Below are 18,666 nucleotides of genomic sequence, written 5' to 3'. Positions count from 1 at the left end.
GTCATACATCAAAGTAACTTAGGTCAACTTAATTTTGTAGTGTAGACTTACCCTGAGAGAGTCACTGCTAAATACAAGGGGGAACAGATTGTTTAGCATAAGAGTTAACACATATTTCAAGGGACCATTCAAGATGAAGTGGCCCGTTAACACCTCTCCAGTCATAAGCGGGGACAGGAAGGGAGGGAGCAGCTGGGAGGGTTGTAAGTGGGTTATGGATTGTTGTAATAAGCCATAAATCCAGCATCTCTGTTCAGTCCATGATATTTTAGTTCTAGCAAAGTGATGAATTTAAGCGCCTGGGCTCTGGGGAGAAGGCTCTGAGGGTATGTCTACACTTCGAAATTAGGTCAAATTTATAGAAGTCGATTTTTAGGAAGTGATTTTACAGTCAATTGTGTGTGTCCCCACTAAGCGCATTAAGTGGGCGGAGTGCGTCCACAGTACCGTGGCTAGCGTCGATTTTCGGAGCATTGCATTGTGGGTAGCTATCCCACAGTTCCCGCAGTCTCCGCTGCCCATTGGAATTCTGAGCTCCCAATACCTGATGGGGCAAAAACGTTGTCACGAGTGGTTTTGGGTACATGTCGTCAATCATCCCTCCCTCCGTGAAAGCAACAGCAGACAATCGTTTCCCGCCTTTTTTCCGTGCAGATACCATACTGCTTTCAGCAGACGGTGCAGTAGGACTGCTAACCGTCGTCATCCAACCACCGCTTCCACTGCAACTCTGCTCTCCTGCTCTCCTGGTGCCATGAATCCACCTCGCAGGTCCTCTCGTCGTTCGGTATAAATATCTATTCTCGTGGCATCCGTCGTCTCTGCTCTCCTGCTCTCCTGCAGACGCCATACCACGGCAAGCATGGCGCTCGCTCAGCTCACCGCTGCTGTTGTGAGCATTGTAAACACCTTGCGCATTATCCTGCAATATGTGCAGAACCAGAACCTGCAAAAGCAGGTGAGGAGGCGACGGCAGCGCGATCACGATAGTGATGAGGACATGGACACAGACTTCTTTCAAAGCACAGGCCCTGGCAATTTGGACATCATGGTGGTAATGGGGCAGGTTCATGCCGTGGAACGCCGATTCTGGGCCCGGGAAACAAGCACAGACTGGTGGGACTGCATAGTGTTGCAGGTCTGGGATGATTCCCAGTGGCTGCGAAACTTTCTCATGCGTAAGGGCACTTTCATGGAACTTTGTGACTTGCTTTCCCCTGCCCTGAAGCGCCAAAATACCAAGATGAGGGCAGCCCTCACAGTTGAGAAGTGAGTGGCGATAGCCCTCTGGAAGCTTGCAACGCCAGACAGCTACCGGTCAGTTGGAAATCAATTTGGAGTGTGTAAATCTACTGTGAGGGCTGCTGTGATCCAAATAGCCAACACAATCACTGAGCTGCTGCTATCAAGGGTACTGACTCTGGGAAATGTGCAGGTCATAGTGGATGGCTTTGTTGCAATGAGATTTCCTAACTGTGGTGGGGCGATAGATGGAACGCATATCTCTATCTTGGGACTGGACCACCTTGGCAGCCAGTACATAAACCGCAAGGGGTACTTTTCAATGGTGCTGCAAGCACTGGTGTATCACAAGAGACATTTCACCGACATCAACGTGGGATGGCCGGGAAAGGTACATGACGCTCGCATCTTCCTGAACTCTGGTCTGTTTGAACAGCTGCAGGAAGGGACTCACTTCCCAGACCAGTAAATAACTGTTTGGGACGTTGAAATGCCTATAGTTATCCTTGGGGACCCAGCCTACCCCTTAATGCCATGGCTCATGAAGCCATACAGAGGAACCCTGGACAGTAGTAAGGAGCTGTTCAACTATAGGCTGAGCAAGTGCAGAATGGTGGTAGAATGTGCATTTGGACGTTTAAAAGCACGCTGGCGCAGTTTGCTGACTCGGTTAGACGTCAGCGAAACCAATATTCCAATTGTTATTGCCACTTGCTGTGTGCTCCACAGTATCTATGAGAGTAAGGGGGAGACGTTTATGGCGGGTTGGGAGGCTGAGGCAAATCGCCTGGCCGCTGATTACACGCAGCCAGACACCAGGGTGATTAGAAGAGCACAGCAGGGTGCGCTGTGCATCAGAGAAGCTTTGAAAACCAGTTTCATGACTGGCCAGGCTATGGTGTGACAGTTCTGTTTGTTTCTCCTTGATGAAAACCCACCCCCTTGGTTCACTCTACTTCCCTGTAAGCCAACCACCCTTCCCCCTTTGACTACCGCTTGCAGAGGCAATAAAGTCATTATTGTTTCAAAATCATGCATTCTTTATTAATTCATCACACAAATAGGGGGATAACTGCCAACGTAGCCCAGGAGGGGTGGGGGAGGAGGGAAGCACTGGGTGGGGCGGTGGATGAAGGGAGGAGGGAAGGAAAAGGCCACACTGCACTTCAAAACTTATTGAATGCCAGCTTTCTGTTGCTTGGGCAGTCCTCTGGGGTGGAGTGGTTGGGTGCCCAGAGGCCCCCCCCCCCCGCATTCTTGGGCATCTGGGTGAGGAGGCTATGGAACTTGGGGAGGAGGGCGGGTGGTTACACAGGGGCTGTAGCGGTGGTCTGTCTTCCTGCTGCCTTTACTGCAGCTCCACCAGATGCCAGAGCATATCAGTTTGATCCCCTAGTAGCCTCAGCATTGCCTCCTCTCATCGCACTGCCGCCATCTCTCATCTTGCTCCTGCCACCTCCCCTCTTGTTCGTCCCTCCTGTCCTCGCGTTCATTTTCTGCTTTCCTGGACTCTGACGTTGTTTGCCTCCACGCATTCTGCTGACATCTTTCAGTGCCTGAGGACTGCATGAGCTCAGAGAACATTTCATCGCGAGTGCGTTTTTTCGCCTTCTTATCTGCGCTAGCCTCTGAGATGGAGATGATAGGGGGAGCGTTGAAACATTTGCAGCTGCAGGAGGAAAAAAAGGGAGAGTAGTATTTAAAAAGACACATTTTAGAGAACAATGGGTAGACTCTTTCATGGTGAACCAAGCTGTTAACATTACATAGCACAGGTGCTTTCGGTACAAGGTCGCCTTTTGCCTCTTATATTGAGGGCCTGCCGGTTTGGTGTGAGAGATCACACACGCAGAGCCGGGCAACAGAATTCGGCTTGCAGGCAGCCATGGTAAGCCACAGTCTTTCAGCTTCTTCAACCTTCACAACATGTGGGAATGGTTTCAAACAGCAGCGCCCTCCTTTCCCATACCAAGCACCTGTTGGGTTGGCCATTTAAAAGGAGGGGCTGTACTGGTCGCAAATGCATCCCAAGTCTTCAGGGCAAATTAATCATTAAACACACTTGCTTTTAAACCATGCATTATATTTACAAAGGTACACTCACCAGAGGTGCCATCTCTGGCTTCATGGTCCGTGAGCCCACCTTGGGAGGGTTGGGAGGGTATTGGATCCAGGGTGATGAACAGTTCCTGGCTGTCAGGGAGAATGGTTTCTCCACTTGCATGCTGTGCACTATCTTCATAACCCTCCACCTCCTCATCTTCCTCGTCCCCAAAATCCACATCCCTGTTGCAGGAGTCCATGGACAGGGGTGGGGTAGTGGTAGGGACCCCCCCCCCCAGAATTGCATGCAGCTCATCATAGAAGCGGCATGTCTGGGGCTCTGACCCGGAGCGGCCGTTTGCCTCTTTGGTTTTTTGGTAGGCTTGCCTGAGCTCCTTAATATTCACGCAGCACTGCTGGGGGTCCCTGTTGTAGCCTCTGTCCATCATGCCCTTGGAGATTTTTTCAAATATTTTGGCATTTTGTCTTTTGGAATGGAGTTCTGATAGCATGGATTTGTCTCCCCAAACAGTGATCAGATCCAGTACCTCCCGTTTGGTCCATGCTGGAGCTGTTTTGTGATTCTGGAACTGCATGGTCACCTGTGCTGATGAGCTCGCCACGCTGGCCAAACAGGAAATGAAATTGAGAAGTTCCTGGGGCTTTTGCTGTGTACCTGGCTAGTGCATCGGAGTTGAAAGTGCTGTCCAGAGTGGTCACATTGGAGCACTCCGGGAGAGCTCCCGGAGGCCAATACCGTCGAATTGCATTCACGCTACCCCAAATTCGACTGGCGATGTCGATTTCAGCACTAATCCCCTTGTCAGGGAGGAGTACAGAAATCGATTTTAAGAGCCCTTTAAGTCGACAAAAATGGCTTCATTGTGTGGACGGGTGCAGGGTTAAATCGATCTAATGCTGCTAAAGTCGACCTAAACTTGTAGTGTAGACCAGGGCTAAGTAACTAGACTGTGCTAAGGCGTTATGATGGGACAGATTGGGGGATACCTGAGGGGCTCTGATCTCATTCCGCTGGCTCCAGGGGAGTGTCTATAGCATGCCTCGAAAATGTTCATGTTAATGTCACTGCTGCTAGGAGATCTGCTCAGATGTGTGTGCAGCACTGCAGCTTTTGATATGTCTGTCGTCTGGGCACAGTGGCACCTTCCCAGTGCCCATAGTCTGTGGGACAGACCTTTCCCCCTCCCCTGGAAATGGGCACGCTCGCCTTCTCCTGATTGCTTCCAGAGACACATTCATGTCGCTTGGCTTGCTCTCTTTTACAGGGTTCATTCCCTACCCAAATGCCCAGTTTGGACCATGCTATCCAACACCAGCCACTGAATCAAGAGCCCCACTGCTAATGCTCCTGCCAGCACAGGTACAACAGTCGTGGGTGGACACAGACACTGGTGACTCCACGCAGCGACGTGAGCACAGAAAATATATCCCCTGCCATCCTGGCATTAGATTGGCATGTGGGCATGGATGGAGGAGTTCGTCCTCCCCTACTGGCATGCACCTGGCATCTGGGCAGGAGGAGAGGAAGGCACCCTGCTATCCTGACATTGCACTGGCATGCGGGCAGCAAAAGAATCACGGACCCTGCCATCCTGATGTGGCACTGGCTTGTGGGCAGGGATGGAGAAGCTCTCCCTGCCTCCGTGGAAACAAACAGGTATGTGGGCGTGGACGGGCGAGAGCTCTGTGCCACACGTCTCCTGCAGAGAGAGGCCGCGTGGAGAAGGTTCGCTCTGTTACACTCTGTGGCTCTACACAGGGAGTGATCTGGGTCAAGCTGGCTTTGTGCTGGCATGGAGAAGTCCCTACCATTCTGGTACTCTCCAGGCCTGTGCGCACGTGGGGATTTTGAGAGTTCCCTGCCAGACCTACAGCACACAGTTGTGTAGACACGGTGGGAGTTGTCTCTACCCAGGTATGTGGACACAAAGAGAGTTCTCTCTGCTGTCCTTACACTGTTCAGGTATGTGAGCACAGAAAGGGGTATGCTGCTGCCCAGAGATGTGCGGGGATGGATGGTGATGAGTTCACTCTGCCACACTGCAAACGTACATGAGCATGGGCGAGATCTCCCTGCTATTCTGGCATTACCAAGAACTTCCTACAGGCCTGGAAGAGGGAGAATCTGGAATGGCACTGCCCTGGTATGTGGGCAAGAAGGAGAGTTCTGTGCCTCACTACTACTATCCAGTGCATAGATTCATAGATCTTAATGCTGGAATGGTGACGTCCTGCATGACACAGAGCGCAGAACCTCCCCCAGTGATTCCTGCATCAAGCTCAACAACTTCTGGTTGTGCTAGAGCAGATCTTTTAGAAAAACATCCAATCTTGATTTAGAAACTGTGATGGAGAATCCACCATGACCCTTGGTGAGTTGATCCAACGGTTAATTACCCTCACTGTGAAAAATGTCTGCCTTATTTCTGTTCTATATAAGTGCATACACCATGCTCATCACTATAGAACCCGGGGGAGGCGGGGGCAGATCCACAGGTGTATTTAGGCACCTCCCGCCTGGTCAGGATTCTCAGCTGAGAGCCCGCTCCTGGTGTTAGGCACCTAAGCCAGGTCAGTTCTTGCTTACAAAGCATGGAAGAGTCCCCATTACAGCCAATGGGTCAGGGTGTTCACCTTGAAGGTGGCAGACCTGGGTTCAAATCCCTAGTCTGTCTAATTTGGAGCCAGGATCTGAACCCAGGTCTGCCACCTCCCTGGGGAGTGTCCTAATCACCAAGCTATTGCATACTCAGGAGGGTGCTCTCACTCTCTCCTGTTGAAGCTGTTCTACTTTCTATAACTAAATCTTCATGGGAGCCGGGACCGGAATTCAAGGGTCCACCCACTTTACAGCTTAGTGCTTAAGGCATGCACCTGGGGAGTCATTTTTACTCTCTCTCCGTCCCAACGAATATTTAATCACTCTATTTAGTTTAGCCAAGAGAAGGCTAAGAAGTGACTTGATCATTTAGGGGAAGGTTTCTGGCCTGTGTTAGACAGGAGTTCAGACTACATCATCATACTGAAATCTATGAATCTATGCCAAGGGCGCCGGAATGGGGAGGGATCCGGGCCCCATCACTTTTAAAAGTGCCTCAGGGGGAAGAGGCGGAGTGAGGGCGGGGCCTAGGAGGAGGGGAGGGGCCTTGAGGGAGGAGTGGGGTGGAGCCCACAGTCCAGGCACTGGTGGCCCCCCTGCTTCTAGGAAGCTTCTGGTGCTCCTGATTTATGCACAATGATTTAGGCACGGGGGGCGGGGGCTATGGGGGACGGGTTTCAGTAGTATGCTGGCAGTCTCCAGGTTTGTACATGGCCATAAGGAAACCTTCGTGCTTTGCTACCACTGGCCATAATGGAATTTTCGGATAACAGCAGTATGTAGGTGCATGAGCAGGAGGGGAACTCCTGAACAGAACTACTATGTGGGTACGAAGGAGGAGTTTTCCATGCCTGGATTTTGGTTTTTGAACCATTTCCTGTTTCTCTGTTTTTGTCATTTCCTGTTTCTCTGTTTTTGTTTTTTTTGTCTTTTTATTCCTTTTTTGAAAAGAAGTCTCTCTACTCTCACCCCATTGGAGCTAATCGGACCAGTCATGGGAGCAAAGAGAAACAGAGTAATTTACTAAAGTGCAGCTCCACTCTTATTACTGGCAAGGACACCGTCTGAGTCAGCAAATTGCTTTGCAGTGGGTACGTCTACACAGCAACAATCCTCCTCTCCCCCCCCCCCCTGTGGCAGTGACTCTTGGAGCTGTGAGTCAGCTGACAGCCTCCCAGGGCTCATGCTACGGGGCTAAAAGTAGCCATGTAGGTGTTCAGGCTTGGGCTGAAGCCCAGGCTCTGAGATTCTCTCCTCTCACCAGGTCTCAGAGCCTGGACGTCTATTTTTAGCCCTGTAGCATGAGCCCAAGTTAATTGACCAGGGGGGAGGGGGACGGTTGCTGTGTCGATGTACCCTCTGTGTGTCTAATCATAGCTGCTGATTTTAGTGACAGAACCAAGATTTTACTGTGTTTTATTCCTTTTAACCCTGTAGCACCAACCCAGCTATGGGAGAGTGTGCTGCAGTCTGTTCCTTGCTATGAGTGAAAAGGATTCCTTACCAGGTTATAATCAGTCATGTTTGTGCAAATCCATTGAAGGCAGAGATTAGGTGATTTTTCCCAAGCAAGTCAGTAGCAGTGTTGGATGCAGATCCAAGGAGTCCTGCATCCTTGCCCCTTGCTCTAAGGACTAGTTTATAGGACCGATTTTCAAAAGATTTCGGCACTTAACAGCTCCCATTATTCTCAGCTGAACCCTTGAAAATTTGCCATGGCTAGCCAGCTGATCTGCCATATTAGTGACTGCACAAGAGTTTCTCAGATTAGTCCCAGGTGTTAAAGTACAGTAAAGGGATAAAAACAGGCAGGAGATGTGATCTGTGGACTCTGGCAATGCTGGGAACATAAGAGACCCAAGAGAGGAAGAAGATTTCATTGGCACTTGTTTTACTTTGGTTTTCAGCCTGTTAGGATTGAGGGAGTGCCTTTGGATGCAGTGACTGAGACAGTGGATCTAAGCAGATACAATCAGCTCCCACAGCTGGATGTCCCAAACCTGATCCAACGGAAAGCCATTTCAGGTAGGAGAGAACAAGACCACATACAGGATTAGCCCAAGCAGTTACTCAACCATTTTGCTGCAAAATGAACGTTCTCCTCATCCTCTTTTCCCTCTGAAAATCTTAGAAATTTGCCAGTGGCTTCCACTCCATTTCAAAGAGGTGTATCATTATCCACATTTCACAGATGGAGAAACCAAGACACAGAGGCTGGATGAGTGGTGCAAGGCCAGCTGGGTTAAACAGATCTATGGATGCCTGATTTGGTTTAGCAACTCCTCATTGGTTGAGTTTTGATTACAATCCAAATTCCTTTTTTCCCCAATCACAAAGGCCCAAATTCAGGAAGTTACTTCGGTGCCTATCTGTCCCTTCAGGCACCTACGTTCAACATTTAAGTGCCAATGAAATTCTCCAACCAGCTGCTCACCTGCTGCCTATGCTGTAGTTAACTAAGTTTTCATGGTGGGCATATGCAGAACCCCTAAGTCCAGACACCACCCCAGAGCTAATGAGCTATTCAGAGCTCTTGCCCTGATGGCCCTGAAGCAGGGTGCTCAAACTGCCCCATCTCACCGGTGGGGCCCTATCTGGGAGGTGTGCACACCTAAGACCTGATACCAGCACAAAAGACAGCCCTCGGAGCATGCATTTTTTGTGTGTGTGCACCCATCCAGGTAATTAAGGAATTCACCTGGGATAATCACAGAATCATAGAATATCAGGGTTGGAAGAGACTTCAGGAGGTCATCTAGTCCAACCTCCTGCTCAAAGCAGGACCAATCCCCAACTAAATCATCCCAGCCAAGGCTTTATTAAACCTGACCTTAAAAACCTCTAAGGATGGCGATTCCACCACTTCCCTAGGTAACCCATTCCAGTGCTTCACCACCCTCCTAGTGAAATAGTGTTTCCTAATATCCAACCTAAACCTCCCCCACTGCAACTTAAGACCATTGCTCCTTGTTCTGTCATCTGCCACCACTGAGAACAGCCGAGCTCCATCCTCTTTGGAGCCCTCCTTCAGGTAGGTTTAAGGGAGACCCAACTTCAAATCCCTGCTCTGTCTCCCACATCCCTAGTGAATACCATAGCTATTGGTTCTCCTGGGATAGGCTTCTTTGAATTTCTCCTGTTGAAATAGTTATTAAATATAATCCCTGGCTAAGACAGACTGACTCTATAAGCTGGTGATCAGGGCACTAGCTGGGATGTGGGAAATCCAGGCTGACGTCCCTGCTCCAATTAATAGCTAATTACTTATACCAAGTGGATAGATTCCCACCCCGGAGCACCCAACAGTGTGGTGGTTGGAGCACTCACCTGGGAGGTGGGCTGAAGTCCCTGTTCCAAATCAGGAAGAGCCAGGATTTGAATACAAGCCTTCCATGCTCTGGATGAGTGCCCTGTCCACTAGGCTGTTGGGTCGTCTGTCTCACACACTTGGGTTTGGGTTAGAAAACTCAGGGTTTCAGCTGCTGTGAGGGCATGGGCTGATTGAGTGGTTGACCTCGCTTTGGTGCCTCACTCCAGGAGAGAGAGTTCACAGCTGAAGATCCTGAGCAGAAGGAAGGATCTATCTCTGGTCCGTCAGTCAGGCACCTAAAGTCTACGTCAATGGGGGGAGTTAAGCACCTAATTACCATCGAAGATCTGGATCTAAGCTCCATCCCTTTCCTCTGCATTTCACTCCTGGCTAGCTTTGGCAGCTCCCTTCCCAGTTTGCTGTCTTCTGAGGATCCTTCCCGTAGGTGCCTAACTGTCCCCAGGCATAATATGAAGAGCCTGGGCCCTAAGGTTGGGGATGAGAATTCCACTGGGTGGCCAGGCACCTAGGGGTTAGGTGTTGCAACACCCAAGTTTGGAGCTGATCCCAAAAGTCCAGTTGCAGGTATAAGGGTGAGGTCAGATAGAAGATTCCGGTTTTAGTCTGTCTCTAATTCAGAGGGGAAAGGTTAACCCAGTTTTAATTTTTGTCTTTAAGAAGGATACCGCCATCAGAGTTGATACATTCAAAGTACAATACATAAAATATGGTAAATCACTCCGTGCAATTCTCCGCCTGTGCCACACCAGCAGAGCAGATGATCACAATGGTCCCTTCTGGCCTTAAAATCGGTGGATCTATGAATCCACCTCTGACTATGTCTCCTTCCTTTTCTCTAGCCCAGGTTGAACAGAATCTCAGCACTCACTGCACAATGAACAACGGTTACTTACATGTTACCGGAGGTCTTTGAGTGGCCTCTGCATATGCCCACTCATGGGATGCGTCGGCTGGTGCAGCTCTGAAGACGGACTCTTACATAGCAGTGCCCACTGGAGCGCTCGCACGCCCCCTCTTGCTCCTCCCCCTCACTGTTCCTGAATGTTCTGAGAGTGAGGCTATAAAAGGGCCCCCGGCACTCTGTCCGTCTCAGTCCTTCCATCACCACCTCCTCAGGTCCACGTTGTAAGTAGGCCTCTGAGGAAGAGGGGAAGGTGGTTGAGGGAGAGTGAATTTGCAGAGTCCATCTCAAAGAACTCTGGTTACAAGTAAATGGCCTCCACATATTCCCATGCATGGGATAGATTGCCAAACAGTAGTCCGGCTAAGGAAGGTAGGACGAGGAGTCTTAATTAAGAATTGACTGACTGCTCTGCCAAATTGAGTAGCAGAGCTGAACCCTAGGTCCAGAGAGCAATGTTTTTTTTAAATGTGTCTGAAGCTCTGTTTGACGGCTTTCTGAATTTCTGTAATTGGTATGTGTCTTAGGCATGCCATTGAAGCCACCTTGGCTTTGGTAGGGTGGGACCTTATCCCCTGATGGAAATGGACAGCAGTTAAATGTAGGCCTCTTCTACATAGTGCTTAGGCCATCTGGGTAATGGTTGGAAAGACATGGTCTGCTCTTTTTTGTTGTCAGAGTACAAGATAAAGACAGGTTTCAGAGTAGCAGCCGTGTTAGTCTGTATCCGCAAAAGAACAGGAGTACTTGTGGCACCTTAGAGACTAACAAATTTATTAGAGCATAAGCTTTCGTGGGCTACAGCCCACTTCTTCGGATGCATATAGAGTGAAACATATATTGAGGAGATATATATCCACACATGCAGAGAGCATGAACAGGTGGGAGTTGTCTTACCAACTCTGAGAGGCCAATTAAGTAAGAGAAAAAAACTTTTGAAGTGATAATCAAGATAGCTCAGTACAGACAGTTTGATAAGAAGTGTGAGAATACTTACAAGGGGAGATAGATTCAATGTTTGTAATGGCTCAGCCATTCCCAGTCCTTATTCAATCCTGAGTTGATTGTGTCTAGTTTACATATCAATTCCAGCTCAGCAGTCTCTCGTTGGAGTCTGTTTTTGAAGTTTTTCTGTTGTAAGATAGCCACCCGCAGGTCTGTCATTGAATGGCCAGCCAGGTTAAAGTGTTCTCCCACTGGTTTTTGAGTATTATGATTCCTGATGTCAGATTTGTGTCCATTAATTCTTTTGCGTAGAGACTGTCCGGACAGGAATCATAATTCTCAAAAACCAGTGGGAGAACACTTTAACCTGTCTGGCCATTCAATGACAGACCTGCGGGTGGCTATCTTACAACAGAAAAACTTCAAAAACAGACTCCAACGAGAGACTGCTGAGCTGGAATTGATATGTAAACTAGACACAATCAACTCAGGATTGAATAAGGACTGGGAATGGCTGAGCCATTACAAACATTGAATCTATCTCCCCTTGTAAGTATTCTCACACTTCTTATCAAACTGTCTGTACTGAGCTATCTTGATTATCACTTCAAAAGTTTTTTTCTCTTACTTAATTGGCCTCTCAGAGTTGGTAAGACAACTCCCACCTGTTCATGCTCTCTGTATGTGTGGATATATATCTCCTCAATATATGTTTCACTCTATATGCATCCGAAGAAGTGGGCTGTAGCCCACAAAAGCTTATGCTCTAATAAATTTGTTAGTCTCTAAGGTGCCACAAGTACTCCTGTTCTTTTGAAGATAAAGACATTTAGAGAATGCCTGAATTCTTTAGTCCTGTCTAAATAATAAGTTAAAGCTCCTTTTACATCTAACATATGGCATTTACCTTGCCTTGCGTGAACGAGGTTCAGGAAAAAACAGAGGTAAAATGTATTGATTGACTGATGTGAAAATTCGTGTCTACCTTTGGGAGAAACTGCTTTGTCCTTACAGAAAATTGTAAAGTATAGTTCTGTTCTGAGTACATCTATTTTGCTTACTCTTCTTGCAGATGTAACTGCACCCAAGAATGCTATTTTAATCGATAAATAGAATAAAGAACATTTTCCCATTGGCTCATATAGATGCTTCATTAGCTGTGTGAGAACCAAATTAAAATCCCACGAAGGTGTAGGACTTTTAACAGAAGGGTAGATATTGTTGAGACTTCTTGGAATTTTTTTTTTTACTTTCATGGGCAAACACTGATCTTTTGTCAGCGGTGGAATAGAGGCTGATATGGCTGAGAAATGAACCTTAACAAGAATAGTGAGAGGCCTCAGAGTTTAAGGGTATGTCTACACTACGGGATTAATCCGAATTTATATAATTCGAATTTAGGAAACCGATTTTATAAATTCGAATGTATTCGGCCACACTAGGCACCATTAATTCGGTGGTGTGCGTCCAAGCTACCGTAGTAGCATCGATTTCCAGAGCGTTGCATTGTGGGTAGCCAATAACATCTAATTGCCAATAACATCGAATTGCGGCCACACTAACCTTAATTCGGATTAACAATACCGATTTTGACGCTACTCCTCTCGTCGAGGAGGAGTACAGAAATCGAATTAAAGGGCTCTTTAATTCGAATTAAATGGCTTCGTTGTGTGGACGGGTCAAGCGTTAATTCGAATTAAAGCAGCTAAATCCGAATTAAAGTCGTAGTGTAGACCAGGCCTAAGCTGCAGCAAATACTCCAATATGGATTGGACGGATGTTTGCCCAAAGCATTAATCTTTTCCATTTTAAACTGTATCACTTCTGAGATGAGGTTTTTTTCCTAGAATGAACTAAAACTTTTGAACATCAATTGAACAAAGTAATTCCAGGTGGGTTAAAGTCCTATTTGCCCAAGCAGTGAGGTGAAGGGAGACCGGGTCTGGATGCTAAGCTCAACTGTGCTGCTGAGTCAGTAGATCTGGGGAGACAAGGAGACATTGATAGCTCCCTGCTGAGAGGTGAAGCAGGTCAGGGAACCATTGATGTCTGGCTCATGCTGGTGTAATTTAAATCATTTTGGTCTTGTCCTGCTTTTCCATCCTTATGACCTTCCGTATGAGTGGAAAAGAAGGAAACGTATAAAGAGGCCTTTGGCTCCAGGCTGTGAGGAATGCAGCCAAGATGGAATGACTGTACCACGCTGTTTTCAAGCACAATTTTCAGCATTCGCCTTCTGTTTAGCTATGAAAAGGTTCATGTCTGGATGGCCCCACCAGGCGAGGATCACTTTTGGTACCAATGTTTTCAGTGACCCATTCATGAGTGTCCATAATTTTCCGCTTAATTGGTCTGCTAGGTTGTTGTCTTTCCCTGCTAGGTGTAAGGCCACTGGATACATATCGAGGAGAATGTGCCACTCCCACAGAGCTATTCCCTCCCTGCGCAGTTTTGTGCCAAGGGCACCTTCCTGTTTGTTTATGTAAATCACTGCTGTGGTGTTGGCCTTGACAATATGGACATCTCTCTGCTGGCAATAAGGTAGAAATGTTTTTAATGCCCAATTAATTGCTGTCAGAGGTTGATACGTAACTTCCTGTAGAGGAGATTCCAATCCTTCATGCTGTCATACTGTTGCAATGAGCTTTCCGGCCTATGCAGGCTCTGTCTGTGGTAATTGGTATAGCTGGAGCTACACTTCTGAGGATGCTGGGAGGTTAAAACCAACAATTTGGAGACAGTAGCATCTTCTTTGGAATGGGAAACTTTTGATACCTGCTGCCTGCACGTGGTCATCAGGTCCTTGCCAGCCAGTGTTTCAGGGTTCTCATTTTGAGACGTATATAAAGGGTGATGTAAATTTCTGAAGATATAATCCCCATCAATCTGAGGAAGATTGTGATTCTTTGCAAAGTGAGAGGTGCAGAGTGTCTATTGCTGATTGGATTTATAGATTCCAAGGCCAGAAGGGACCATTATGATCACCTAGTCTGATCTTCTGTGTAACGCAGGCCAGAGACCTGCCGCAAGATAATCCCTAGAGCAGAGCTTTTCGAAAAACAGCCAATCTCGATTTCAAAATGGTCAGTGATGGAGAATCCACCGCAACTCTTGGTAAATTGTTCCAATGATTAATTACTCTCACTTCAATTTAGACTGGAAATAAGGTGTGCCTTTTTATCTAGCTTCAATTTCCAGCCATTGGATTGTGTTAGACCTTCCTCTGCTAAATCCAAGAGCCCATTGTCAAATCTTTGTTCCCCGTGTAGGTATTTTAAACTGTGACCAAGTCACCCCTTAGCCTTCTCCTTGGTAAGCTAAATCGATTGAGCTTTTTGAGTATGTCACTATAAGGCCTGTTTTCTAATCCTTTAATCATTCTCATGGCTCTTCTCTGAATGCTCTGTCATTTATCAACATCCTTCTCGAATTGTGGACACCAGAATGGGACATAGGATTCCAGCAGCGGTTGCACCAGTGCCAAATACAAATGTAAAATAGTATCTCTACTCCTACTTGAGATTCCCCTGTTTATGCCTCCAAGTGTTCCATTAGCCCTTTTGGCCACAGTGTCACCGTAGGAGCTCATGTTCAGTTGTTTATCCACCCCTATCCCCAAATCTTTTTCAGTCACTGATTTCCAGGACAGGGTTCCCCCTCCCCATTGTGGGGAGGGATAGCTCAGTGGTTTGAGCATTGGCCTCCTTAACCCAGGGTTGTGAGTTCAATCCTTGAGGGGGCCATTTAGGAATCTGGGGCAAAAATCTGTCTGGGGATTAGTCCTGCTTTGAGCAGGGGGTTGGACTAGATGACCTCCTGAGGTCCCTTCCAACCCTGAGATTCTATGATCCCTCATTTCTTTGTTCCTAGATGTAAGACCTTACATTTAGCCATATTAAAACAAAACACACATTATTGGCTTGCACCCAGATCACCTAGCTATCCAGATCACTCTGAATCAGAGACCTGTCCTCTTCATTATTTACCAGTCACCCAATTTTTGTGTCATCTGCACACTTTATCAGTGAGGAATTTATGGTTTCTTCTAGGTCATTGATAAAAATGTTAAATAGCATAGGGCCAAAATCTGATCCCGTCAGGACCCCATTAAAAACACACCTTTCTGACGATGAGTCCTCATTTACAATTACATGTTTAGATCTATCAGTTAGCCAGTTTTTAATCTATTTAATGTGTGCCATGTTCATTTTATAGTGGTCTAATTTTGTAATCAAAATGTCATGCTGTATCAAGTCAAATGCCTTACAGAAGTCTAAGTACATTACATCAACACTATTACCTTTATCAGCCAAACTTGTCATCTCATCAAAAAAAGATATCGAGTTAGTTTGACAGGATCTATTTTCACAAATCCATGATAAGTAGCATTAATTATATTACCCGCCTTTAACTCTTTTTATTGACCAAGTCCTATATCATCCACTCCATTATCTTGCCTGGGATCGATGTCAGACCAACAGGCCTATAATTACCTGCGTCATCTCATGCATCTTTTTAATTTATTAGCACAATATTCGCTTTCTTCTGCTCTTCTGGATTTTTCCTGTTGTTCCAAAACATATTGAAAATCAACATTAACAGACCAACAAGCTCCTGAGCCAGGTTGTTTTAAACTCTTGGATGTATGTTATCCAGACCTCCTGGTTTTTAAAATATCCGTTAGTAGCTTCTCTTTAACATCCTCCTCAGATACTAGAGGAATGGAAACAGCGTTATCATATGATATGGTTACATCATCTGTTGTTTTTTCTCAAATACAGAACAGAAATATTTATTGAACATGTCTGCCTTTTCTGCATTATTATTGATAATTCTACCACTAGTAGTGGACCAATATCATTTTTAGGATTCTTTTTGTTCCTAATATACTTGAAAAACTCCTTAATTTCTTTAACTCTGTTGGCCATAGATTTCTTCTTGTGTCCCTTTGTTTCCTTTATCAATTTTCTACAATTCATGGCTTCTGATTTATATTTATTACTATCAAATTCCTCTTTCTTCCACTTGTTATATATTATTTTTATAGCTGCCTTCACATCCTCTCTAAACCAGCACGGTTTTTTAACCAGCACAGCCTTCTTCCTCAATTGTGGGACAGTGGCTTTGGGGGCATCTAGCAAAGTCTTCTTAAACAATTCCTAATTATCATTCACATTTTTCTGATTAAATTCTTCCTCTCAGCTGATATGGCTCATAATTGTTTTTAACTTTTTTTCTTGCCCATTATAAAAAGGTGTATAAGGAGCCAGTCATCCTGTTCCCTTGTGTGATTAGGTGGTCTGTAGCAGACACCAGCTAATACCCCATCTTGTGCTTTATCTGTTAGGATATTGATCCATAAACAGTCAAGATAATTTTCTTCCAAGTTATCCATCACTCAGAAACAGGAAATGCTACTTTTGAAGAGTGCCACTCTCCCTCCCCTTTTGCCCACTTGAGCTTTCCAAAATAGGTTAGAACCATTGATTTTAACATTCCAATAGTGTGACTCATCCCACCGGGGTTTAGTAATACTAAGTAGATCAAATTTATGCTTATAAATGAGGAATTCCAGTGCCTTTTGTTTCTTATCCAGACTCCTAGCATTGGTCTACCAGCCATTAAAGAATTTCTTCTCTTCATATCCTTTGGTTCCTTGATTAATTTTGTTCCCAATATCTTGATTTTGTGCTGCTGAGTGCTTATCTTCCCTCTTTTTCCCTTTCCCTTTTGTTATTAGCATAACGCGCACCTGACTACTCTAGCCAGCCTATCTCTGGGGTGATGGGTCACCCTTCTACTGAGGTGGAAACCATCCCAACTATACAGCCCCTTCTCCTCATAGCAGGTGGGCCGATGTGCCACAAAACCAAAATGCTCCACCCTACACCACTTACCAGTAGTTCACTTTCAGAATCTTCTGCATTCTGTCTTTTACTCATGGGACAGAAAGGATCTAAAGAGAAGATGGCTTAGATTTCCATGCTTCCAAGTTTCCTGATATCATCTACTATCTGTGAGATATGCTGTGATGCAGTGTCATTAGTGCTACTTTGAACCATCACCAGTGGATCTTTTCCCATCGACTTCAAAAGCCTCTCAAACCTTAGTGTGACATCTCGTGCCTAGCCCTGGGAATGCAGCACATTGTCCTGTTGTCCGCCTGTCCCTTGTAGAATATTCTTTTGATTCTTCTGAGTATTTGATTCCACAAGAAGGATCATCTGTCTTCCTTGGGTGGTTGGAGAACTCTTTGTGGACAACCTTGATTTTCTTACAGGTTGGGCTGAGCTGCCATCCACTGGTGTGTCCCGTGCATCTCTCCATTCCCTTGGACCTGCTGGATTCTGAAAATTATCTTCCCCAGTTTCCCCGTTGAAGAACCGGCATTGTTTTGAAACTTGGAGCTGTGTTGAATTCTTCCTGATTCTATTCTCTCTGGTGGCCACAGCCTGGCCATCCTTGTCTATCTCTAGCATATATGACTCCTTATATTGGGGGGGGGGCATGTGACCACCGTACATGTCTCCCCTGCCCAGTGATCCCCCACCCTGCACCCAGCCTGGGGCCGCAGCGCTATCCTTGCCCCATGTTACCTGCGGGGGGGAGGGGGGAACGACGACTCTGTCCTTCTCTCCCTGCGTCTTCCCCCCTGTGTCTCCCTCCCTGCACATTCAGCCACTGTCCTGACAGCCGGGCGGAGAGCAGGATAGAGCTGGTTCTGCCTGAGAGCCTGGCTCAGAGTCAGTGGCGGCCCGCTCCCTGCCCAGGCTCGGCTGCCGGGGTCAGGGGCCAAGCATGCCAGGATGGGGGGAGGGCTCCAGTTAGCTTGGCCCCGGTCAGTCTGGAGGGAGTTTTTTAGTGGAGTTCCTCAGAGATCGGTGTTGGGACCAATCTTATTTAACATTTTTATTAATGACCTTGGCACAAAGAGTAGGACTGTGCTAATAAAATAAGTGGATGACCCAAAGTTGGGAGGTATTGCCAATATGGGGGAGGACCAGAATACCATACAAGAAGTTCTGGATGACCTTGAAAACTGGAGTAATAGAAATGGGATGAAATTTAATAGTGCAAAGTGCAAGGTCATGCACTTAGGGACTAACACCAAGAAATGTTGCTATAAGCTGGGGGCTTATCAGTTGGAAGCATCAGAAAAGAAGAAAGACCAGGTTGTACTGGTTGATCACAGGATGACTATGAGTTGCCAATGTGATGTGGCTGTGAAAAAGACTAATGCATCTGGCAAGGTATTTCCAGTAAAGATAGGGAAGTGGTTATTGCCATTAGAAAAGGCATTGGTGAGACCTCATCTGGAATAGTGTGTGCAATTCTGGTCTCCCATGTTTAATAAATATGAATTCAAACTGGAGCAGGTGCAGAGAAGGGCTACTAGGATGATCCAAGGAATGGAAAACCTACTGTAACATGGCGTGCATTCACTGCCACAGCGCCTCCTGCTGGTTACCTCGGGAATTAGCTCATCCCAGCCTTGGAGCACCTCCTGCTGGCCGGTGTCTCCCTACTGATACCTACTTCCCAGTCAGTCTCCACCACTGTACTTCAGGCCCTGCATCCCTCATC

At 46.7% G+C, this 18,666-nt stretch overlaps 1 protein-coding gene across 1 annotated transcript in view; it reads left to right on the top strand.

Moving 5' to 3' along the window:
• CIMIP2A (ciliary microtubule inner protein 2A) overlaps positions 1-18,666 on the top strand; it is a 70,806-nt gene that overhangs the window by 23,230 nt on the left and 28,910 nt on the right. The window contains exon 3 of the mRNA XM_065418998.1: positions 7,847-7,930. Within this exon, the coding sequence (XP_065275070.1) occupies positions 7,847-7,930 (84 nt within the window). The remainder of the gene's footprint in view (positions 1-7,846; positions 7,931-18,666) is intronic.

This window comes from Emys orbicularis, chromosome 18 (genome assembly GCF_028017835.1).
Source record: "Emys orbicularis isolate rEmyOrb1 chromosome 18, rEmyOrb1.hap1, whole genome shotgun sequence".
In the NCBI taxonomy this organism is placed as follows: domain Eukaryota; kingdom Metazoa; phylum Chordata; order Testudines; family Emydidae; genus Emys; species Emys orbicularis.
The sequence above is the reverse complement of the archived record's forward strand: the minus strand, read 5'-3'. Positions and strand labels throughout refer to the sequence as shown.